The sequence below is a fragment of the Eumetopias jubatus genome, unplaced genomic scaffold (genome assembly GCF_037043125.1).
Source record: "Eumetopias jubatus isolate StellerSeaLion01/CBP00866 unplaced genomic scaffold, mEumJub1_p1.0 scaffold_1, whole genome shotgun sequence".
Lineage (NCBI taxonomy): Eukaryota > Metazoa > Chordata > Mammalia > Carnivora > Otariidae > Eumetopias > Eumetopias jubatus.
In genome coordinates this window covers 186732058-186757719 of record NW_028274807.1, presented here as the reverse complement: position 1 = coordinate 186757719, position 25662 = coordinate 186732058, and the positions used below count along the sequence as shown (strand labels likewise).

The 25662-nt window shown below is 43.3% G+C and overlaps 1 protein-coding gene across 2 annotated transcripts in view; it reads left to right on the top strand.

Moving 5' to 3' along the window:
* Window positions 1–25662, top strand: part of ATXN7 (ataxin 7) — a 134161-nt gene that overhangs the window by 37750 nt on the left and 70749 nt on the right. For both annotated transcript variants that reach the window (XM_088027706.1, XM_028110428.2), the window contains exons 3-4: window positions 8513–8836; window positions 9053–9121. In XM_088027706.1, the coding sequence (XP_087883832.1) occupies window positions 8524–8836; window positions 9053–9121 (382 nt within the window). In that variant the 5' untranslated portion in view covers window positions 8513–8523. The remainder of the gene's footprint in view (window positions 1–8512; window positions 8837–9052; window positions 9122–25662) is intronic.

Below are 25662 nucleotides of genomic sequence, written 5' to 3'. Positions count from 1 at the left end.
TAGTCATAGTGTTGTGTAACTGTCACCTCTATGTAGGTCTGAACATTTTCATCACTCCCAAAGGAGGACCTTATTTCCATTAAGCAGTAACTCCTCATTTTCCCCTCCCCTCAGGTCCTAAAAGCCACCCATTTGTTTTCTGTGTGTATAGATTGGCCTATTCTGGACATTTTATATAAATGAGATCATATAATATGTGGCCTTTTGTGTCTGGCTTCTTTTACTTAGCTTGTTTTTCAGGCTCATCTACTCATCTATGTTGTAGCATGTATCAGTACTTTACTCCTTTTGATGGCTGAATAATAGTCCATTGTGTAGATATGCACAATTTTATTCATTCATCAGTTGATGGGCACTTGGATTGCTTCTACCTTTTAGCTAATGTAAGTAATGCTGTTATGAACATTGGTGCACAAATCTCTGTTTGAGTCCTTGCTTTCAAATCTTTTGAGTATATACCTAGAAGCAGAATTATAGGATCTTATTGTAAATCTGTTTAACCTTTTGAGGGACTGCCAAACTGTTTTCCATAGGAGTTGTACCATTTTACATTCCTACCAACAATGTACAAGAATTCCAGTTTTTCTGCATCTTTGCCAAGACTTGTTATTTTCAGTTTTGTTTTGATAATAGACATCCAAATGGTTGGGAATTGATATCTATTGTGGATTTTATATGTATTTCTCTCTCTCTCTCTCTTTTTTTAAGATTTTATTCATATGACAAAGGGGGAGAGAGAGTGCATGCACAAGCCAGGGGAGCAGCAGGAAGAGGGAGAAGCAGGCTCCCTGCTGAGCAGGGAGCCTGATATAGGGCTTGATCCCAGGACCCTGGGATCATGACTTGAGCCAAAGGCAGATGCTTAACCCACTGAGCTACCCAGGTGCCCCCATATATGTATTTCTAATGAAAAATGATATTAGGTATCTTTCCATTTGCTTGATGGTTATTTGTGTTATCTTTTGGACAAATGTCTGTTGAGATCCTTTGCCAATTTTGAAAATTAGATTATTTGCCTCCCCCTCCCTTTTTGGATTGTAAGAATTCTTTATACATTCTAGATACAAGTCCCTTATTAGATACACGATTTGCAAAAATTTTCTCCCTGTGGGTTGTCTTTTTACTTTCTTGAAGGTATCCTTTGAAGCACAAAGGTATAATGGTTTTGGTGAGCCCAATTTATCTATTTGGCTCTGTTTTTAAGAAATACCTGGTAAGTAGGATTCCAGCTTACTAACCACTTACATATGATTGCTGCTCTCTGCTGCCACTCCCCACAGAAACCATTTGGAAAAATCCTAATGCTTTGTGAAAATACCTGTTTTCTGAAGTGTAGAGAGGCAGGAGGCTCTGGAAAATAGCAAAGGTAGATTCCTCACCAGTAGCAATTTTGTTTCAATTCTGTTTTTCTGCCCCTGCTGAAGTTCCTTTACTTAGAACAGTTTGGTGGGGAGGAGGCTATGGTGGAAAGTAAAGTACAGGGATTCAACCTGGGTAGACCAGCTCTAGAACTCTGTTCTGCAGATTTTACATTAATCAAAAAAGGCTAAAATAGGTTAAATAGGTTAAAATGTCAGAAACTTTGCCTTCTTTCATAGGTTGTGGCATTTAAAATCAGAATGGCCATGGGGATGCAGTCATTGTGTGTTTCTAGGAAGAAAGGTTTAGGGACCATCACATCTAGAAAATCATTTGGGTTAAGGTCTCCCCTTCTGTATGAGAGAATACGTGTTAGAATAAGGGGTTGAAGACAGAAAACTGTGTTCATTCATTTACATGTTTAGTGAAAAATAGTTAAATCTGCATGCCATTTATGTCTGCCAAGAAAAGGAAGGTTTTATTTTGGAGGTGGACAGGGGATGCAAGCCTTTGTGGAATAGTCTATCCTTTGGGAAACAGTACAAACTCAAATGGCTACAGGATCAGGAGGCACACAAACAATGGGGAAAAGTCAGGGAGGTTGTATTTGCGGAATCTAGGACTTTGCTCAGAGCTGGAACTTTGCTGAGGAAAGAAGGAAGAAAGATGTGGTGTTCCTTCCCTTTGTACTAACACACCTGCACTGTTAGTCCTGGAGTTCAGCCTTAAGGCATTTTGCTGACTAGCTTTGGGAACTGGCCACCACACATCTTCGGTTCGTGGGTAGGTACATTCTAAGCTCCCAATGACACCCTTATGTTGGGAATGCAAACGTTTGATCCCTGGGAAGATTAAGTGTATATCTCATTGCCACCTTGATTGCAGAGCAGGTACTCTTAACCCCAATCCATGAAGTCCTGTGATTTAAAGGTGGAGATGAGTTCTCATGTGCTTAGTGTGAGGAATCGGGAAAGATTTTGTTAAAGAAATGGAGTTTAAGGAGGGACTTGGTTGAACAGTAGGATTTAAGCCAAGGGAGGCAAAGTATTATAAATAGAGTGACCTTTATGAACAAAGCTTGGGCATCGGGCTGTGGAGTGAGGAGCGTGTTCAAAACCATAGACTAGTCATTTTGGCTGGACTGTAGAGTACCTGCTGGAGGGAACACTGTGGCCGTGGTGATGTGGAACCAACTTGAGAGGGACTTGAGTGCCAGGAGAGAAGGTTTTATTGAATCCAGTGGTCAGTGGGGAGCCCCTAAAACTGGTAGAGTGAGGACTGACATAACTAAAGCCATTCTTCATTCTGCAAGACTGACCTGATAGTATAGCGTGGGTAGATTAAAATTGGGACTTTCTGTGTGACAGACACGGTGTTAATAAAAATAGCTAACACTTACAGGGTGTTTTTGTCCTGTGAGGTTTGCTAATATTCCTCATAAAGTAGATACTCCTGTTTTATTAATTTTATAGATGAGGAAACAGGTGCAGAGAGGTTAAATGGTTTCCCCAGAATTACACAGCTAGTAAGTGGTAGTACAGGGATTCAGGCTGGGCAGACCAGCTCTAGAACTCATGTTCTTAACTGCTGGGCCCATAAGGTGGTGATATTTACAGTCACTTTAGTGAAAGCTGTGTCAGCAGAAAGAAGACTTAGGAAATTATTTTTAACAATGTGTTTAACCTTTGCATTTTATTATATCTGAGGCAGTGCACTAGAACTTTATATAGTCAGCCTCTTTTTATAGCTAAATGCTGGTCTCACCTCTCCATTGTTCCCCATAAATTTTTTTCTAGACCCCCCCTTTTTTAAACTACCTAAAGCCTTTAAGTGAAGATTTTAAATCAAGTTTGTTAGTAGTTTAAAATTATAGGCCAGTGTTAAATCCCTAGAAACATTTGGTCTTTATTCAGTTTATAGTTAAAACTTATTATTTTGTATTTTTTTAAAAAGATCTTATTTGAGAGAGAGAGCAAGAGAGAGTGAGCATGAGCCAGGGGCAAAGGGAGAGGGAGAAGCAGAAGCAGACTCCCCTCAATCCCAGGACTCCGGGATCATGACCTGAGCTGAAGGCAGAGGCTTAACTGACTGAGCCACCCAGGCACCCCTATTATATTGTATTTAAAATTTTCTCTTCCTTCAAATAGTTTGCTATTACTGGTGAATGTTTCTTTGGGAGAATTCGCCTGTAGCTTACACATGTGATTAAGAAAACATTTCAAAATTTTGGAATTTTTTGGCAACTGAGACAGCTTGTAAAATGAATACGTGTACAGGTTAAATCTTTAAAAAGATAATTACCCTCATCTTTAAGTTTCCACCTTTGCGGCTATCCTTATTATTTCTAATTTTGCACTTGATTGTCAGCCTTGCCAGCTACTGAGCTGAATTCAGTTTCCTCCTTCCACTGTTCTCCCCCTGCTGGAATAGAGGTATTCATGACAGGCTGTAAGTATTTCACTAGAGGGAGCATGGTTAAAGGGTCCTTGCCTGCCAACCCCACATGCAGAAGAGAGCAGAGCCCTGGCTCTGGAGAAGAAAGAGGGGGAGAGAGAGAGAGGTGTCAGAGGAGGGAGAGAGGAGATGAATAAAGACTCAGCCAATTTTAGGAGAAATAAAAAAACCAAAGCCGACACATTCCTAATTCAGGGGATCTGAGTTTCTTGTTACTCAAATGACTACAGTCCTTTGGGGTTGATAATGGAGAATCTCTGTTGCCAACCCTGTAATTTGCACAGATAAATATATTGTAGTTACTGGTTTTCAGGTTTATTAAAATGTTGTAGTGGGACCAGTGGGGTTTTTTTGTTTTGTTTTGTTTTTCCAAATAAAATGGCTGGTTGTGTGGGGTCTTGCATCTTAGAAGTTTTGGACAGTTTCAGCCATTTTACATTAAACCAAATTTAAAGACTGGAAAAGATCAACTTCTATTTTTTTTCACTTAGTGATGCCTTTGGCCTTTGAACAAAGCATTTTACAAGTGAATCTGCTGTGCAAAGAATACTTTTTGTAAAGAGAGACCTTGTTACCCTTGGCACCTACTGGGAACATCCCTAAATTTGGATGGTGAAGTAAGGCCATATTTTAAATACATCCCTGGAAGGGATGAAATGATCAGAATTTGGCAGCATTTCACTTCTGACGGCCTAGTTCTTAAGCCACATACGGCCTAATTGGTGGTGACAGCCTTTTGCATAAGAGCATGTTGATAAATTTTTTTTCCCACTTGTTATTCTTCTCAGGTCCTTAGCAAAATTACTATGTTGTGTTTACCTTGTGCTGATCCGAGCACCAGGTATGTGTTAGGCAATCAGGAAGTATTTGATAAATTGAGTCCTCGTTACTCAAACCTTATGAAACATGTCATTTATCTGTGCAGATGGATAGTGAATCCTCAGCACTATCAGACATCATCAGTACACTGGCAGGAACATTGATGGCTAGCATACAAGGGACACTACTATATTAAAATAACTATATTAAATGAATACAAATTGTATTGGTAATTTTCATTTTATATTCTTGGGGTAAGGAGGGGTGGTATTTAGGTAAGAAGTCATCAGGTTTTTTTTATTATGGCCTGGTAGGTAAAATTTGACTTTCTGCTGTACTCTTATTTATAGACGATGCCCTGTTTATAAGGAGTACTTTGGAAATGTTGCCCAAATTTGCATATCAGAACACTGTACTTTCTCAGCTACCAGTTTTGACCTTTTTGGTGACTCAACTGAACTATTGGGAAACCCATACCAAGTATGGATATCAGAATCTGGAAGGATTGAGGACTTACTTATGGGTATAGAGAGTGTAGTAAAATGCATTGGCTGCAGCAGAATAGAATTGGTGGGGGGCTGCCAAGAGTTGCCTGTTACTCTTTTGGACTGCACTTCTTCAACTTTAAATTCAAATAAATTTCACAGGTAAGAATTGATCTGGATTGCTTAGTTTGATATTAGACACTTATGTATAGGGTTTATTTTGTGTTAAGTTTTGTACCAAGTGCTTTCTGTGGATCGTTTCCTCAGAAGAAGCTTGGCTTTATCTCCATCTTACATATTAGGAAGCCGAAGTGCAGACAAGTTAGGTTTGGTCATTTGCTGTGGTTACACAGTTTGTAAATGGAAGAGCCAGTAGATGGACCCAGAAAGAATTCATAGCACCGAGCTTCCAGAGCCCTCCTCCATTGTCCTTATTTGTAAGTTGCAAGTAGTACAACTTCTACCTTATACAGTTTTGAATATTAATTGAGATAATGCAGTAAGGTACCTCTGGCAATGCTTGGCACCTAGTAGGTACTCAGTAACTGATAGTCGTTATTAGTAACAGTTTCTCTTAATAACTATCATAATGCTAAGAGGATACTTAGTATTTTTCACTTAAAGCCCTATTGTGTTTTCTTTATTAAACCACTCAAAAACTGTGAAGAAAAAAAAGGTATTGAGCAACAAATAAGCACAGAAGGTGAAGTATTACAAAGTGCCATGTTGAGCCCATTGGCTAGAGGTTATATTAATGAATCTTGAAGGATTTTCACATATAAAAAGAGGGAAATCAAGCAGTGTTTTAGGGAAGTCAGTCTGTACTTATGTTTGCCATTCTTTCCCTTATTTTTGTTCTCACACTGTTCTCTCAGAGATCAGAAGGGCTGTACTCAAACAGGCAAGCTCCATTTGGTATCTATCTAGCTGGGTGGCCCTAAGCTTTTTTTTTTTTTAATGGCAGCTCCAAATGACATTAAAATTCAAATTTTCATTTATCTTAAACATTGAACTACAAAATTCAAAGCAATTAATAAACTGTGCTTTAATCTAGGAAAACAGAAATTGGACATTTTTATGTAATTCTACAAATTTTTCAGTGATTTGGGATGAATGAAAAGTTGAAAGTGCACTGGGGACTTCCTCTTCCAACCAATATTGAGGGCCTATATTAAGAGGTAGGAACCCTATTAGTATCAAGGGAATTATATGTTTTGTCCAGGTGTTTTTCTCACTGATAACTCACGTAGGAAGCTAAAGCCTTAAAAATGATTTTTTATCCTTCCAGTAATTTCCACCATTTTTGGTTATTTTGTTTTTACTACTTTTTTTTTTAAAGATTTTATTTATTTAGAGAGGGAGTGTGTGACTGCTGGGAGGAGTAGAGGGAAAGGGAGAGAAAGAATCTCAAGCGGACTCCACACTGAGCATAGAGCTGGAGTGGGTCGCCATTTCATGACCCTGAGATCATGACCTGAGCCGAAATCAGGAGTCAGACACTCAACCGACTGGGCCACCCAGGCGCCCCTGTTTTTACTACTTCTTAGATAAGGACAGGAAGCATGCATAATTTCACTTTTTGGAACTTATGTTTGCATTCAATCCAGGAAAAGTTATACACCATTATTTCTAAATCATTTTAAAATAAAAAAGTGTGTTTGTGTGTGTGTATGTGTGTATTTTTAAAGCTTGTAAAATTTCAATGGAAACCCTATCTTATAAGAGCCTTGCATTAAGTTTAGGTTGCAATCACATTTCCTTCTTAATTTTTGCTCTTATTTAAACATTTTTGTTTCTGCAAGTTGGACTTTGTTTCTTTAGCAGAGAAATTGGCTACCTCTATCACAACAGATGTTCGAGATAAAAAACATGAAACCCTCTTCCTCCCCACCTAGAGAAAGCACCTGTAAGCAAACAAGTGTGACACATGTGCCACAGGAGTGCTGATATTATTGCCATGTGAAACATGATCAAAATTCTTGTTCTGTCTCACATCAGTTTGAAACAACAGAGCACTTATTGAAGGTGGCTGGTGTGGTCTGCTACTGTTTCAAGTACTTCACATGCTTTAGTTCATTAAGCAGCCTTTTATTTTGCTATCTTTACCTATCACTTACGCAAAAGCTTTACATCCTGTGTGTGTGTGTGTGTGTGTGTGTGTGTGTGTGTGTTGGGGAGGGGTGCTAAATTTTGTGGGCTAGTGCTTAATTTAGTGTACAAAATCTGACAAAACACTATCTTCTAGACACATTATCTAGGAATGCTGTATATTCTCCAAACCCTGGGTTCCCGCCCTGCCCAAGCAAAGGCAACCATAAAGAGGGAGGGACCAACAACTCGAATTAAAAATGAGTCCGATTTTAAAATGGCAAGATTGTTTTGTTTTAATTTTCGGGGCGAACAAATCACTTATGGGGGCAGTGAAAAGGGAAATAGAGAAACGTACACGGATTTGCTTCCGTCTCTCTCTCCCCATCTTACACTGATTTCATGGTCTTTGCTAGACGAGAAGTTCCCAGGGCGCATGCTGTGACCTCTAGTGGTGGGCATCGGGCAAACACAAGGCTTCAGGCTGACACCTGGGATGGCACCTGGGCCGCATTTCCTTGCCGGCCGGTGGTTTCCTACACATTAGGCGGCGGCTTGCCATTCATGCTTTTGACAGCTGCGCGGCCGCCGGCGAGCGGAGAGCGGAGTGCTCCTTGCATCAGCCCCTGCGCCCCGGTCCGAACCCCCGGGTGAGAGGGCCCGACGGCGACAACACTCGATGGTGCCCCGGGGCCCGCCGGCCGGCTCCTCCATAGGTGGCTGCGTTTCCGACTTCGCCCTGGCTCCACTCCGGGGGCTTGACGTGCAAACTTCGCCGGAGCGAGCTGAGAGGGAGGGACCGGCGAGGGGGAGGAGGCGGCGGGAGGCGCCTCTGCTTAAGGGAGCCGGCCGGGCGCCGCAGCTCGGACGGACGCGCGGACGGAAGGAAGGAGCGGGGCCGCCGGGCCCGGCCCGGGGATGCGAGCGGCCTCAGGGTGGGCAGCCCGAGGGTCGGGGGTGCGTCTTTGGGCCTCCCCGCCGCGGGCAGCCGTGACGGAGGCAGCTCCGGGCGCCGGCCTCCGTGCGGGTCTCGGCGGCAAAGGCCGGCAAGGGACCCTGTGCCGCGGTGGCGGGCCGCCGCCGGCTCGTCCCCTCCCCCGAGGGGCCGCGGGAGTCGAAAGCGAAAGCGAGCCCGCGCCGCGGACTTTGCGCCCGGGAGGAGGCGGGTTGGGAAGGCTGGGCGGCCGGGGGGCGCTGTCAGCGCGCCCCACCCGGCCTGCGGGCCGCGCACGCCGCCGGAACTCCCCGGCGCCTCCTTAAAAGCGGCCCCCGCGCGACTCTTTTCCCCCTTTTTTGTTACATTGTAGGAGCGGAAAGAATGTCGGAGCGGGCCGTGGATGACGTCAGGGGGGAGCCGCGCCGAGCGGCGGCGGCAGCGGGCGGAGCAGCGGCGGCGGCCGCCCGGCAGCAGCAACAGCAGCAGCCTCCGCAGCCCCAGCGGCAGCCGCAGCCGCCGCCGCCGCCGCCGCGGCGCCTCCGGCCGGAGGACGGCGGCCCCGGCGCCGCCTCCACCTCGGCCGCCGCCGCAATGGCGACCGTCGGGGAGCGCAGGCCCCTGCCCAGTCCAGAAGCGATGCTGGGACAGTCGTGGAATCTGTGGGTCGAGGCTTCCAAACTTCCTGGGAAGGACGGTGAGTGTCCACGCCCTCCTCTTCCCCAAGTCCCCCCTTGTCCCTCATCCTCTGACCCTCCCCCCCCGTGACCCGCCCCCCCGGGGGTCAGAGATGCTATCGCTCGGTTGGGGTACGCGGAGGTGCCCGCACCTACTCCGTGCGTGCGTGAGCTTGCGTCACACTCCCGGCCACTGATCTGCCTCTCCCCTCCTCCTGTGTGTGTGTATCTCCTAGGGACGGAATTGGATGAAAGTTTCAAGGAGTTTGGGAAAAACCGCGAAGTCATGGGGCTCTGTCGCGAAGGTGAGTCCAGTCCCCCATTGGAGTTTCTGCAAGCCCTGAGGAAGTTTCCTTGCTCGCTTCGCCCGGGTGGGGGACTTTATCCTACCTTACTCATTCCTTACACCCGCGAAGATGCTGCTTTCTGAGGAGAAAGAAGGGGGAGAGCGGAACGTTTGGAAAATCTGGTTTCCGGGCCTTTCTGTAATGGGGAGCGTCCTGGAACCCTTCACCTCGAGGCCTGGCTTGGTGCAGCATGAGCTGCATTGCTCAGTGATAAGGTTTGGGGACCGGCAGTGAGTTTAAACCAAATCCCTTCTGGTCGGACCCTCTTCCTGACGAACACAAGTGGAGAGAGGAATCTCATAGCTTTCGAAAGCATTTCCACGAATGCTTTAGGAGGCTTTGGAAAGGAAATCTTGCCCCCAGAAATTTTCTGCTGGCGATCAAGATTGATTTCAAACTTTTTAGAAAAGATAACGCTTTATCTGTGTAGCCTTATTTCTATGGGATTTAAGCTACAAAGTTTAGGATGCCTCACAAGAATCATCACAACTAAGGAGCAGTTGGTCAGACTTTGTGTGTGAGCTGCCAAGATCAGGGCAGGAAAAGGTCCAGAATTTTATATGGTGAAACAAGTGTTTAGTGTCCATAGTTAGTGAAACCAGTGTCTAATTATTGTCAATTTTTAATAAAACTGATACTTAGGGAAATACTTGTACCTAAAGGTATGTTTCCAAATGAAAGGTCAGGTATCTAGAAATTGTCAGACTTTTTCTTTTTTCTTTCAGATTTTATTTTTCTTTGAATAGTCAACTATTCTATCTAATGCTTGTGCCAGGCCTGGGCACAGTGCCGTCCAAAAGGATTGGAGGCCAGTCGACTTTAGGTTCAATTTAAGTTGCTCTTTCAGTGGTAGTAAGGACAAGGCCTTACATTAGGTTTGGTGTCCAAAATACTGAGTTTATATTCCTCAGTGCAATTTCATTCCTCATGTGTAGCCATTTACTTCTACATAATTATTGTCCAGAGCCCAAGAATAGGTAGAACTTTGGCGAGCTGAATGTCTTAAAGTCCAGAGTTGGCCCATTGTTACTCTTGTCTCCATATTTACTTCTTGTTTTTAGAGCCTCTCTTTTTTTCATGTTCGCTGTTTTGGTGTTTTGAACTGGCCTCTTGGCACTCGCAGGAAGAGTAATACCAGTGGCAGCTCTGTGAGAACTTCCAATTGGAACAGATTATAGAGCAAATTAGTTGATTTTGAAAATGAGAATCGCTGTTTGAGTTCGAAGGAAAGAGAGGGAAAGCAAAGGACTTGGCTGGCGATGTTGCAATAGGAAAAATCAGTTGTTAGTCCGGTTTTAGTGTTGAATTGGCAGTCCGCCTGAGCTTAAAAAATTAAAATCACTAGGTGGCAACTCTCATAGGAAGCAGTTGGAGTAGAGCATTAGAGGACCTGACCCACTCTTGTTCTTAGTTTTTATTCTTTGGGTGTGGATACATTTCCCATAAAGGGTTTCTAAATCTGTTTGAAAACAGCGTGCTAATTATTGGTAATTCCCCAATAGAGGATGAGTAAGTATATTAGTGTTTCACTGGGTAACTTGGTCTGGACTGACCCAACCAAATTTAGTGGCCTGAACCCAGTTATTGCCATATTTATTATTTTTTGCTGGGACATACTCGTCAGATTTTACCATGAGGATCTAAGATCTCTCAACTACCTTCTTGAGGCAAAAAGGGGTCATAGATTTGTTTGTGTATGCTTCTGACCTGTCAAATGATGAGTGATTATTAAAGGTGCTCTTTTTACTTACATTAGGTTTGTACTGTAACCATTCGGAGGATGCTGAAGGGGCCAGGATGGCTGAAATTCTGCCTGGCTGTTTTGAGTAGAGACTGAAGTTTTTAATTCAGTCAGTTCTTGATTCATTTGTGACTTGATGGATTTTCTGAGACAGTTTTAAAATTCAGGCATGAGAACATTTAGCACTCATGTAGTGGGCTTTGTCTAACAGCTCCTGTTGGACTGTTTAAGAAATGAAAATACATTTTAAAATTATCAAAAATTATTGGACAGTTACCTTTTGTTTTTGGTTAGGATTATCTCCTTCCAAGAAGAGGTGTATGGAACTAAATCTGTGCTAATTCCTCTTGGCAAGGAGGTTAAATTGAGAAGAAAATGTAGACAAATTGACCATACGGTTGAAGCACTAAAAATCAGAAACTTCTCATGTTGGAAGAGGTCTAGGACTATGGACGAGACTCCTTGAGTTCTCGTCTGGGTCATGAGTGTGGACTTATGGGTTAAAAACCTGGGCCGGGTCATGAGTGTGGACTTACGGGTTAAAAACCTGGGTCGGGTCATGAGTGTGGACTTATGGGTTAAAAAACTGGGCCGGGTCATGAGTGTGGACTTATGGGTTAAAAAGCTGGGTGTGAGAGCAGGTTGCCTAACCTTGCATTTGTCGTTTGACCTCTCAGCATCTAGCTTTCCCTCTTTATAAAAGGAGATGCTGGTACCCGCTTCTCAAGGCTGTTGGGGGGCATGTCAAATAACGTACAGACAAGGACGCTGTGCATCCTACTGCTTTCAACCCTTTCAGTTGCTGAAAATCTTCGATTTGATTTCTGAATTCGATATTTATCTAGGTCAGGGGATTTTAGTCTGGGACTTGGATGGGCTTCAGGATGGTCGTAGTTGCCTTGGAACGGTGGGTAAAAGTATGCGTGTCTACTTTCTAGGGCAAGTGTCGACAGCTTCTCCTGAATTCGCAAGGGTCCTTCATGTATCTCTGACCCCCAAATTCAAAACTGCCAAGCCAGGATTTCTGTCTTTTCCTTTGTCCTCTTGTAGCTTAGTTTGGCCATTTCCCTCATGGCAAGACTGCCCAAGGGCCAATGCTGTGGGAGAGGTTAGAACTATTGATTTAGATGGAAGTGAGATTATTTGTGGTTTGGCTAATATATCATCCCTTTTCTTCCTATTGACACAAGTTGGCACATGTTAGGATAAAATTTCAGTTATCTTTCAGTGGTCAGCCTATTTTTTGTTTGCATCCTCCTGTTTTTATTGCCTTTGGTTTTCTGTAATTTGTAATATTAGTTGATAACAGAGTTGATCCGGGTGGGAAAAGATGGATAATAATTTTTACTTTTTTCAAACGATTGAACTCAGAAGACAAATTACCCTCTTTTCCAAAGCTGACTTGTGAAATTCTACATTTAACAAAATTATTTTTAGATGAAATCAATTGGTATAAGTTACTGATTAAGGTTTCCGTATTAGTGCCTGAACATATAGAGAGCCTTAAAAAATGAAAATGTTAAATGCCTTAATTTCATGGCAGATTTTAGAAAATAAATAGTGTCATTGTGGGAGTCAACAGGAGAGTTGGAAAAATGACATTTTCTTTGGGAAGTCATCCCTGTCTTCTTTTAAGCCACCTGTTGTAAAACAGTCAAAGTAGCCTGTACTTTTCCTTCCAATAAACACTTAGCCTGTCACCATTGAAAAGTACGTATTATGTGGTGGCTCTTTCATTAGAATGTCCGCTCCCAGAGGACAGGCGCATTGCTGATGGAGGCATATTCAGCTTCTGCACCGTTTGTGCTCAGTAAATATTTGCAGCTCAAAATGAATTAACTGGGCTACTTAGAAAAATTAAACTGAGTCAGTCAAGGATTAAGAAGTCAAATGATAAATTTTCCACTGTGACCCCCCACCCCCCCAGGTACCTACTCCGTGGGAGGTAGGCTTTATGGCCCCAGGGAAGACCACAGGCTGTCTTTCAGCACTTCCTGTTGCTTTGTCCTGAGTTTAGCACTCCATTTACACTTTCCAGAAAGTGCAGACAGGACACCACCTCTCTTATCTGTGATGTTTAGGCAAGGGAGTAGGATGGCAACCCAGAGTGATAGCCACACTTGATGACAGGTGATTTCCCTGTCATAATAACGATGACATAAATTGAGCCTAGGGCAAGATGAAAAAGGTTTGTTGGCATCTATAGGCAGCTAGATTAAAAGAAAAGAAAATAAAAGACCGACTAGGAGGTGGGTAGCCTCAATCAACACAGATGGAGTCAACATATCAATACCAAATTTTTCTTTCCTAGGGAAAAAATGTTCATAGCCAGTTACTGAAAACAAATAGGTATCTGTGTGAAGTACTGTAAAAGTAATTGCATTATAGGCATAAAACCCTCTTCCTGAAGTGAAGAACATTTCTGTTTTTCACTAGGGTTTCTCTCTTGTTTCTTCCCCTTTTTCTTACGGACAATTTGAAATCTACAGAAGTACAGAAAACATTTTAATGAGCCTTGTTGTATCCATCATACAGTTTAAACAACTAATGAGTCCTGACCCAATCTTGTTTCATCTCTTCCCCATTCCCCACACTGAATTATTTTGAAGCATGTCCCAGACAGCATATCATTTCTCTTGGTTTTCATTTTCCTGCTTACATGGATTTCAGCTTGCCTCCCCCAAAATGGAAGCCTGTATGTGAGCTGCACATTCTTTTGAGGCAAGCCAGGCTGCCATTTCTGACCTCTTCCGTGGGTGTACAAGGGTCTGCATTCTGCCTACATTTCAAGTGGAGATGGAAACTGAGCCTCAGATGGGAATCAGTGAGATCGAAGTTCACTGCATTAGAACTTTGTTAATACTCATTTAAAGAGCACTCAGGTGATTCCGTTGCAGGTCACCCACACTTGATGCTTTGTGGATGAGAGTTAGGACTGCATTGAGAGTGGGCAGTGTCCTTGCTGACAGTTCATGTATGTGACTCTCTGCCTCTAAAGTCTGCACTGACTTAAAAGACCCCCTGGAGGCCTAGAGGCCCTCCCACAACAGGGATCCCTTTCCCTTGATTCTGACTCCTTAGCTCTTTTAATGCAAACTATAGCCCACTGCAGTCTAGCTAAGAATGGTTTCTACATTGTGAATCATTGAAAGAAAAACTCAAAAGAAAATGATTATTCCACGACCTGTGAAAAACATATGAGATTGAGATGTCAGGAGTCCATAGTAAGGTTTCATTGGAACACAGCCCTAGCCATTCCTTTACTGATCGTCTGTGGTGGCTTTCTCCATACACAGAACAGCAGAGCTGAGCAGGCGCACCCAAAGCCGCACAGTCCACCGGGCCCAAAATTGACTGGCTATTGACAGAAAAAGTTTGCCAGTTCTTGTTCTCATGGGTTCCTTGGTTAATGAAGGGAAACTCATTCTGCAGAATGTGTTTCTGGTACTCCTCGAACTTTTCTGTTCTGAAGGGGACAACCTTTAAAATACTAAAATCCATTATTCTTAAACCAAAAGTTCATTCAGTATTGAAGAAGTATGTTAGGTTAGAAGGAATACGTAAGACTATGTAAGGTTTCGTGTAAGAAGGATCCTGTCCTTGTCCACTCTTGGCATTCACTGCCACTTCTCTAGGACATAGATCTGTTTCAGGGCAATTTAGATACAGAGCATCAACAGGCTTTCAAGAGCCTTAAACTGTGAGGATGGTGCTTGGCTTCTGTTAAGCCGGATTGGGGAAAGAATCGAACTTTCATGGGATCTTCAGAAGGGTACCTGACTTAAATTCTTCAGCATTTCTGCCCTTGCATTTGGCTTAGAGAAGCTGAAGCCTCGTTGGAGGTTGTGTTGGGAATTATAAGGCAGATTCACCAGGAAACAAGTCTGCATTTTGATTGGTGGAGAAGGTACACAGCATCTATATGTGTGCCTTATATCTCACATTTTTAAGATTTTGTACTCTCTGAGGAGTGTAACACCTGGCGCAATCCATGCTGAATTCCTCAAACGTCAAGGCCTTGTTCACGGAAGTCCTTTACCTTAGCTATAGTAGGATGGGGTTCCCGAGCTTTACCCCCGTTACCGTTTTGTTTCTTTGTGAACTTTAACTTTGGAGGTGAAGCATGAGGAATTTACGCCATCATTATTGAGTGTGACCTACATGTTCTGTGCCCTCATTTCTTATAAGGATATCATGCTTTCTCAGTGCCGTATCTCACAATGTACTTACATGTGTGTGGACAGCTTAAGTTTGGCGAGACCTTTCATTCTGTGCCACCACAAGTTTTTCCTTACATAATTTTTACAGCACCCATGTGATCTCAGTATTACCATTTCCCCCTTTTACAGAGGAGGAAACTGAGGCTTAGAGAAATAAGGTACCTCAGTAAGATCACAAAACAAGTAAGAGACTAACCCAGCTCTGCCCGACTCCGAGGCCCACATGCTTGAACCTCTGCTGTGCTGAGCCCATTCCAGACTGCTCACCTGCTTTTCATGAGCTTGAGCCCATTGCTGTGACCTTTGTTTTCCATATCCTCAGCTAGAAAAACTGAACCCTACTGCCCCCCCCCCAAATTTATTTTAAAGATACTGGAGCCTTTTTCTTGCTGTGCCTTACAGCAGTTTATACGTTGTGTTTAGCAGTTCTTTTATAAAATCTTTTCTTTGAGGGGGAGGGGAAGTGTGTGCGGTTTGCATTAGAAGTAATTGGCTTTAAAAAAAAGATTAAATGAAAGCTAAGGTTGCAGCAGATAGCAAACACAATCATCTGGGATTTGTGCCATTAGAAAGAATCCTTGAAAAAAGAAGTGAAGTTCTACTATTTAAATAGCATTTCAGGGCAAGATTGCTTTTAATCACATTGATATTCAAAGTTTATGGCAGTATTTTTAATAAATGTGCCCCTCTGATTATTAAAGTATTTTTTGATTGAAGTTCTAAGGAGAAAAAGAAGCCTGTTAGTAGACTTAACAGTTGGAGTTACTGTACTTTTGAGAGAAAGGCAGAGGATTACATTTTATTCATCTTGTACAGCAGGGATTATTATAAATGAGCAAAAGAAGGAAAAGAATGATTTTTGCATTTCAGGCACTCAACGTAAAACTAGATTAAGTGTTCTCGTTCCTCTTTGTAATAAAGATCCTGCTAACATGAAATGCTTTTTCTGTTCTGTGTAAGCTTATGGCAAGCAAAAGTCATAGGTTATTATCAATTATATCCACAGTCTTAAAACAGAAAATGTTTCTCTCCCAGGTTATGCTGATGTTTTCCACAATCTTGAACTGTAATGCAGTAGGGGAAAAAAAAATGTTTTTAACCAATGGTCCCAGGCTTTTACATTTCAAACCAGAAAGTTTCTTAAATAAATGGGAGACCAATGCTAGCGTTGCTGGCATTCTAGGGTATATATAATTAGACACACATATAATTCTTACCATTATAAAAGTATGAGGGCCATTGTTTTGGAATATGGGACAGTTTTTTAAAATTGAAGAAAGGTTAAAGGCACAATGCATTGTCCTTATTTTTCTCATTTCTTTATGGACTTCTAGGAGATCATTATTTATTTTGGCATTTGAGAACCAGTGTTTATTTGTTTATTTTTAAAGATTTTATTTATTTATTTGACAGAAGGAGAGAAAGAGTACAAGCAGGGGCAGCAGCAGACGGGGAGGGAGAAGCAGGCTCTCTGCTGAGCAGGGGGCCCGATGCGGGGCTCAGTCCCGGGACCTTGGGATCATGACCTGAGCCGAAAGCAGACGCTTAACCGACTGAGCCACCCAGGCACCCTGAGAACCAGTGTTTTAAATCAGTTTCCCCAAGTGTCTGTCATGCAGCCCTGCTTCTGTGTGCTGCTATTAGGAGTTATGCAGAAAAGGAGGTCCATGTGGTAAGTTTGAAAAAGACAACTTTAGAGGCAGTAGTGGCAACTTACCAATTCTGGAGGTAACAAACCTGGCTCAAATCTCAGCTATAGTTGCTGAGTAACTTGCTACCTAGCTTTGCTAAGCCTCAGTTGACTAACCTGTAAAATGGGAATGGTAGTAGTACCTCATAGTGGTTGGGAGGATCAAATGGTATAATGCAATTTCAGCACTTTGTACAGTGTCTAGCAGACTAACTGTTCACTGAATGTTAATTGCTAATTCTGTTAATTTTATCAGTAATGAAAACTCAGTATCCTGAGCATGCCTTGAATCCAGTGGTGAACCAGGACTGTCAGGGGCAGCAGGCAGTGAGATGCCAGTTTTCCTTCAGCAGGCCGTATGTTGGCAGTGAGAGGAAACCTCAGCATGCTCAAGGGGGCAGAGGGTAGGAAATGAACCCAAGTTTTGAGTTTTCTCGGACTCTAATAAAAATGAGAAGTGGGAATTGACAATTTCTTGTTTCCTCCTTTAGCCCTCTCTTTTTGACTTGCAGAGAGCAGCCCAGTGCGGTTATTTACGTGCTCCTGTTTGTACAGAGTGGCACTGCTCCTCTTTCTGGAAGCCTCAAGTTTGTCTTTAGGGAGCTTCTTAAAATGTTTTACAAACCTCTTTTTCTGAGCATGAAAGGTAAATTACAGCTAGTAGAGCAAGTCATCCTCACTAAATTGTGCGGTGGATAGAATGACGGAGGTGCTCCCATTTATGTGATCTGGTGTGTGTGTGTTGGTTGGTGGTCACAAGGGATTTTCTGCCTGGTGAGGGAATTTAGAAAAATGCATTTTTAATTCTTGGAAATTTCCAGTCCAGCTTGAAGCAGTTCTTCATTTAAGTCACCTTGTTCTCTTTGAAAACTATATAGACAGATATGTTTTCATGGAAAAAAAAAATCATTATTATTATAAAAGTTAATGCTTATTCATTGTAAAGATTTTAAAAATAATGGAAATACGGAACATGAAAACTGTCACTCTCTGTAATCCCATTCTGGCCAATTTTAAATCTTCAGTTACAGGATTTGGATTTAGGGCGATTCATACTTGATCAAGGACAGCCATGTAGGTGCTTTGGGCACTTCACGATAGGACTCAAACTTGCTAGCCTGGTCATTTTATTTCCTGACAAGGTCCAGACCTTGTCTTTCGGCAGGCCTCAGGATATTTTGTCCAGCATGATTCCTGCCTCGAGAATCCTCTGGCTGTTTTGCCTGTGTTCGTTTAGCTTTTAACCCACAAGCGTTTGATAGACATTTTATGTGTGCCTTTTGCTGGCCTAGAGTCTGAGGGTAGAACTGCAGAGAAGGGAAGAAGGCACAGCTCTAACCCCCAAGTCAGGCAGTTGGTCAGCAAATATTTATGGAGTTACCCACTAAGTGCCAGGTTCTCTGATGGGTGTTGAGGATAGAGTGACACAAGTCAGAAAGAGCCCCTGCCTTCTGCCAAAGGGAGACACAGTAAATACACAAACATTTTTCAAGGACGTGGAGTGCTGTAAAGTAGGCTAATGATGTGGGGGTGGGAGGAGGGTTCTAGCTAACATGACCAAGGAAGGCTTTTCTGAGAATTTAGCATTGGAGCTGAGATATGAATGGTGTGAAAGAAGTGGCCACTGGATCTTCTGGGATGGGGGAAAGGGTGTTCCAAGCAGAAGGAAAAAGCAAGTACACAGGAGGAAAATGAGGCGTATGAAGGTTGGATCACAAAGGTCACAGTCAGGATTTGGGTTTATCCTCAGTGTACTAGGAGCCTTCAGCAGGGGAATGGCCCGATTGTGAGGTGTGCAAACCACCAGCTCTTGTATGCTGAGTGGTCTGAGGGAAGGGGGTGGGCCAGGCAGCTAGGTGAGAGGTGGGGGTGGCAGTGGCAGTGCAGACAGGGTGTCCTGCTAAGGGTCTGCTTTGGAGGCAGATTTGACGTGACTTAGTGAAGAATTGGATGTGGATGAGGGAGAAGGGTAAGAACTGAGCAGCCGAGTGGTACCATAGTAAGCTGAGGAATGATGGAGAAAGTGGAGACTGGTTCAGGAGCTCAGGTTTTGGCCACAGTGTGTGTGATGTACTTAGCCTTCACACGAAGCTATGGAGTCAGCTGCTGAGTGTATAGTCTGGGGCTTGGCGGGACAGCGCGGGCGGCCGTGTATCTGTGTCACCAGTGTACGGAAAGTGTGGAAGCTTGGGGCATAGGGTGCTTCCTCCAAGGTGCCAGTATCCGTGATGAGTAGAAGAGGGCCCACAGCAGAGGTGGGTGGGTGGGTGAGGAATCTAGGAGGAGGGAGGAAGCTCTGATGGGCAGGAAGGGAATCCAGGTGAGTGGTGGGGTAGAGTTCAAGAGAAGAAACACTTTGATTGAGGAGTGATTGCCTACGTCAGATACTGTGTGATGTGAAGTAAAGCCAGGCCAGGGAACTGATCTTTGGATTGGCAGTGTGGAGGTGGTTAATGACCCTAATCAGGAGTCGGAGAGACCCCGATGCCTCATTGGGGGTGCCTTTTGGAGTGGGCTGTGAGGACCAGCACTGAAAAAGTGGAGAGGACAAATGTGGGCAGGTCGCCAAAGGGTTTTGCTCTGAAAGAGAACGGAGAAATGCGGCGGTAGCAGGATGGGAGCATGGATAAAGGGGAATAGGGAAGGATTATTTTATTCCATTTTATTTCGTTTTACTTATTTTGGGTAATATTGGGGCATGTTTGTCTGCCACTGGAAGTACCCAGGAGTGGGGGATAATTGATTGCATGGGAGAAGATGGGTCATCACGAGGATAATACTTTGAGATGAGAAAAGGGGATGGGATCAAGAGCCCAAGTAGACAGGTCAGCTTTGGATAGAATGAGGCTTTTTTCTGTTCTAATGAGAGATTTGTAGATTGAGTTATAGGTAGAAATGTGGAATTGGGGGAAGATAAGGTAATTAGTTCTTTCCTGTGAAGTAAGGGAGAAGTTAGGAGGTCATCAGTTGAGAGTGAATAGGAAAAAGGATTTTGTCCGCCACTTTTTCAAAGTATCTAGATGGGGTGGGGGAGAGTGGATAGCCAAGTAAACTGGCAGTTTTGTATCCTTTGGAGTCTTCCCAGTACACTTGGAGGAAATCCAAACTTCCTAGCAAGGCCTGTGAGGCCTTGGATGGTGAGAGGGTAAGCCCAGAAAATCAGGAATCTTAATAACTCTGGCGTGGAGGACAGAGTGAGTTGGTGGGAAAGCAGGGGTTAGGTAAGGGAGGCTTCCTTGGAGATGAAAGGGAGAGTTGGAGCTATTGTTAATCCTTGAAGGAGTTAGCCAGTCTCATGTGGGAGCAGCTTCTGAGGTGGGACATCTCTGTGAAGGAGCCTGGAATCTGGCTACAGCCCTGGGAGGTGAGCACTGGAGGGCAGGAGGTGGAGCTGGTTGCAGCAGGAGGAAGGTCTCTCCAGAGGGTGGGTGTTGAGAGATCAGCATGGTAGCCGTCTAGAATTTGAAATGGCTGTGGCTAAAGTAGAAGTTGGAGGCCAGTGGGGCATTAGCTTACCTCCTTCATGTGAAATCTCACATGTCTAGGTAAAGATATACTCAGGAAGTGAGGTTTTAAAATACAATTTTAAAGTCTAAAGTGGATTGTTTCTCTCTGGTAAAACTCTTAAAATGTGTCTTTTTTTTTTTTTAAGATTTTATTTATTCATGTGTGAGAGAGAGAGAGAGGCAGAGGGAGAAACAGGCTCCCTGCAGAGCAGGAACCCCGATGCAGGACTCGATCCCAGGACCCCAGGATCATGACCTGAGCCAAAGGCAGACGCCCAACTGACTGAGCCACCCAGGCGCCCTAAATGTTTCTTTTTGTTGGTGTTCATTCATTCAGTCAGTCAGCCTATTATTTATTGAGCATCTACTCTGTGCTAGATACTGTTCTAATTTTCAGAAAAACAGCAACTGTTCCAGAACTGCCCTTTTTTTAAAAAAAAAAAAAGGAACATATGAATGTTAGGTGGTAATGAGTGTTCTGGAGAAAGATAAGTATGGAAGGGTACAATTTACAATAGGGCAAGGAATTTTCTGAACCAAAGCTTACAGGATATGAAGGCATGAGCCATCTGGACGTCATGGATAAGCTTCAGGCAGAAGGAACAGCAAATCCAAAGGCCCCGGTGGGAGAGGATCCTAGGGTGTTGACAGAAAGGCAGGGGGCCAACGTGGCTGGGGAAGTTGAGTAGGAGTATGGTAGAAGTCACATGCTAAGGGCTTGGGGTGAGTTGGGGAGGCAGATCCCATCGGGCTTTGTAGCCCCGTGAAAATTCAGATCCTTTTCCTGTGGCCCACAGACCCTGCTTGGTCTGGCCTCTGCCAGGCTGTCCAACCTCCTCACCTTCCGTTTTCCCCTTTGCCTCCAGTGCCTCAGGGGTGCTAGCCTCCTTCCAATTCTTCACATACTCTGGGCTCTTTCCCACTTCTGAACCCTTGCATATGCTGTTCCCTCTTCCTGGGCTACTGCTGCTTCTCCTGGCCCCACACTTTCCTTAGCTTAGGGGTCACTTTCCTAAAAGGAGTTCTCCATGTCACTATCCCTTTGTAGCCCTTATCAAAAACGGTCCATTAGTATCTTGTGAATGATGTAAAGCAAGCTGTCACTTTTACTAAAATGTGGCCTTACTGTTAGATTTGGGGTATAAATGCTGGGTAGAAGGAATTGTTATGACACAGGTTTTGGCTAAATTTGCAAAATTGGTCTGCCTAGAGGGGAAAAAACTGTGTAGACCACCTGCTAATAATATTCTTTGGCCTCTTGTTGTTGGGGAGACCTGGTAGTGTTCACTGCAATAACATTCATTCCCTTGCTGGATATAAGGTTTGATAGATCCTTGTTCATCGTTGCTTCCAGTGTTCTAGCACCCTCTTTTTGGTTGAGTAACAGTGTGCTGTGAAGAGAGAAATGGTTTTGGTTTTGGAATAACTGGTTTTATAGGAATAAATGACAGTGTGCCTGAATCCCCTCTATTACATCATCGGGGTTTCTTTCCCAAGATAAACTCTGTGCTTTTTTTGGCCTCTGAATAGGAAATTTATTTTCTTCCTTCCCTTTATTCCTGTTTCTAGGCCTTCTTCTGTCTCCTCTGATGAACCACTGTACTAGAGACAGGCTCAGAGTTTACTGTAGATTTTATGTACTACACTTTCTATTCCTCTTATCTTACTTAGCCTCATGTCTGAGGAGCTTTTCATTGTTAACTGGCAGCTGCAATGGCTATTTCTTTAAAAGATCTTGTGTGTTTGGTAGATGTTTTCCTAAAAGCTGGTGGCTGTTGCTGAAAATAATCTGTTGTGTGAGTTTACAATCTCTCCATGAATCCTAGTCTCTTCTCATTAAAGAGATAGTTATGTCAAGGTAACAAATAAAACAACTAATTTTTTTGTAGTTTAAAAACCAAACCATCCAGATAGATTACTCAAGTTGGTAGGCACTAGTATTCATCCATTGCGGTATAAGTGTTTGTAGAAATTTTGCGAAGATCCTCTTTTTTTCCTTGATAGTAATTCTGAAATAAAAATAGCTCCTTAAATATAGGATTTCAGTACATGGCATTTAAGAATTATGAAAACATGTCAAATTCTGTTAGCTATATGGTTTACATACCCATTTTACTTAACACTGGTGAAAATGCTTTTAAGAAGTATATTAGAACTTGAAAAATTAAGCATTTTAGCTAGTACCTAGTAACTAGTATTAGTGACTCTCATTACTTGACCACTTCCTGTGTGCCAGGCACTATACCAAGAGCTTTACATGGATTGCCTCACTAAATCCTTACAAAGTACTGCAAAACAGGTACTTATATTATCACCATTTTATTTCATTTATTTATTTTTTTAAAGCAGGAGTGGGGGGTGGAGGGGGAGAGGGAGAAGCAGATCCCCCCTCCCCCGCTGAGTCCGTGGGGGCGGGGGCGGTGATCCCAGGATCCTGAGATCATGACCTGAGCTGAAGTCAGACACTTAACCAACTGAGCCACCCTGGCACCTCTATATTATCCCCATTTTAAGGGTGAGAAAACTGAGGCTCAGGAAAGTTAACTTGCCCTAAATCACACAGTTTATAAGTGGGAAAGCTGGGATTTCTCGTCTGGTTGACCCCAAAGCCAGATGGTTCCCTGATTTGTTGCTTTTAGCAGTGGCCAATTTCTGCTCGTTGAACATTCCTTTATGAGGGAACATGGAGTAGGCTTTGATTTATTGGTAAACAAGTAGAGTATCAGTGGGCACTCCAGAGAGCAGTTTAAAATCAAGGAAGTAGCTTGGTTGGTGTTTTAAGGACTAGCAGCAGTAGTGAAGTTCTGGTGGAGCGAGTGGGTTTATTGTCTGAGAACTTTGGACTTAAAATGTTGGGGATGGTGGGAGCGGGAGAGAGAGAATTAGGCCATGCAGGATTCATTTAAAATCCATAGTAAACATAATTTCTAGAATGCATGGTGGAGAAATGATTAACTCTCCTCAAGTGTATCCTAATAGTTTGTTAACTGAAACAGGAAAAAGTAATTTAGACATTTCTTAAATGTAACAGGGAAGTGGTATGTATACTAATTTTTTTTTTTTTTTTTTTTAGATTTTATTTATTTATTTGACAGAGAGAGAGATAGTGAGAGCAGGAACACAAGCAGGGGGAGCAGGAGAGGGAGAAGCAGGCCTCCCGCCAAGCGGGGAGCCCGATGCGGGACTCGATCCCAGGACCCCGGGATCACGACCCGAGCCAAAGGCAGACGCTTAACGACCGAGCCACCCAGGCGCCCCTGTATACTAATTTTTGAGAACAGTGTCTTCATCTGGGCAGTTAAATAAACACAGCTAATACAGTCTTTTATAATCACAAAGATGCTTGTAATCCAGAGATTCTCCAGGAGTATTTCTTTGAAAATGAAACTCACTAAATTGTACTGTCTCACTTACCAAACCATTTTCTGATTGGTATTAAGTAGCTAAATTGATTGATCTGATCTTTCATTCTTGTCTTTGCATCTCTGCTGGTCTTGTTGGTAGTGCTTCCTGAAAGAGAAATAGGTTACAACAACAACAAAACTTTCCATCAGATATTTTATTTGCTTTGGTCATGTTGTGTTACTGTGGTCTTGCCTACGTGCAGCACAACTGGCACAGGCAAGTGGGAGTTTTCTGGAAGGCCAGGCCAGCCTGTTCTTCCTGGCCGCAGAGCCACTCCCAGCATTCTGTCTTTCCTCTGCACACAGTGGGTTCACGCTGCCTGTTGTCGGTGCAGACATGATTGAGAAGCTCCCCAGCCATCCACAGGAACTGGGAATTACCTGCTTGGTAGCCTTTGGCAGGAATCTAGGGTCTTGAAATGGTTATGACTAAATTGGACATAATTAATTAACTACTTTTCTTTCTTTCTTTCCTTCTTCCTTTCTTTCACAGGAAAAACAGATCTTAGTGTATATTTTAATGGTTTTCAAATAGTGCTAATTACTTTGAGAGGTCAGGCTTTAATGTTTGATTTTGGTAAAATTTAGCAGACCCTGTTCAGAGACAGCTTTTCCTTCCATTTTAAAAGATAACAAGTTTTTATTTTTATTCCCAAATCCCCAGGAAATTTTCAGTGCTGTCAGCTTTATGAAAAGGTAATTAGGGAGTGAGTAGGGGATGTGTCTTGCAAGCGGTTAGTTTGGCATCATCACTCAAGTTCTTATTTGCCTGATGAAAATATCTCATAATAAGATCCCTTTGTGTGCAGCCCCTCTACAGCTTTCCCTGGAAGGCCTTGGCCATAATTATGTCTATATCTGGGCACTATCAAATGAAGAGAGAAGCCAGAGTAGACGAACAGCCACCTGATCTTTTTCAGATCCCACAGTTTAAAATTTAGGGTGGCTTCTAACATACCCCTATTGCTTAAGGATTTTTGTATCAAGGTTTAAGACACTGGACAGGTGGCTACTTTTTTGGAGACATACTAAGAGCATGTGTACTGATTTTGTTAAATATGTCTGTGAAGTACCATGTGGGGCATGGGAGAGTAGAGCGGTCTCTTTCAGACAACCACTAAAGAATTAAAGTGAAACACAGAGGGGTCTAGAAGAGGTCGACCCTTAAAGCTGGAGCCAGTGGAGTGTACAGTGGAAGTTCTAACTTCTTGTTTCTACTGCTGATCTTATTTACTTGTAAGTACCACCCTCCTCCCCTCCCCCCCCCAAAAAAAGTGGAGGGGAAAACATGAAGCTTAATTACTCAAAATTTTAACAGAGTTCTGATAAAGGGCTTGTGAGCAATTATCTGTGGATAACCATGTGTGGAGTCGATGCATAGAGGGTGGCTGGCCTTGACTGCAGTGTCAGGAAGGAAGAGCCCCTGGAGATGAGAGGCGGCGTTCATGCACTTGCTCTTCCTGCAGAAAACAAGCCAAAACCCTGGCCTCTGAGGCCACTGACAGACCGATCCAGTGTTCCCCTTTCCTTATAGCCTTTTGCCTTCTCTTCAGAAAAAAGGTACATCATCTCCCCCTCCCTTTTTTTTTTTTTTGCTTTGTTTTCAGTGCTCTTGGCTGTATTTTTTCTGGTTTAAGTGGTCTGCTTTGTACACCCACGCCCTCTTTAAATTGCACCCCACCCCCCAAACTCTCCGCTCTTACTTCAGGAAAAGAGTTCACATGAAATCCTGCTCCCTTTTAACGTTTCCAATGTCACGTCGTGATGTAGGTGACCGCTGTAAATTGTGACTGTGACACACCTGGGTCAGGAAAGAAATGCCTTTAAGTGGAGAAGTGGGAGTAGACCTACGAAGAAGTTACTAATGCAAGGGCTTTGAAATAAGTGGCTCTCAAACTGGGTTTATTTGAGCAATGGGAGGTCTTTGAACCCCTTTGT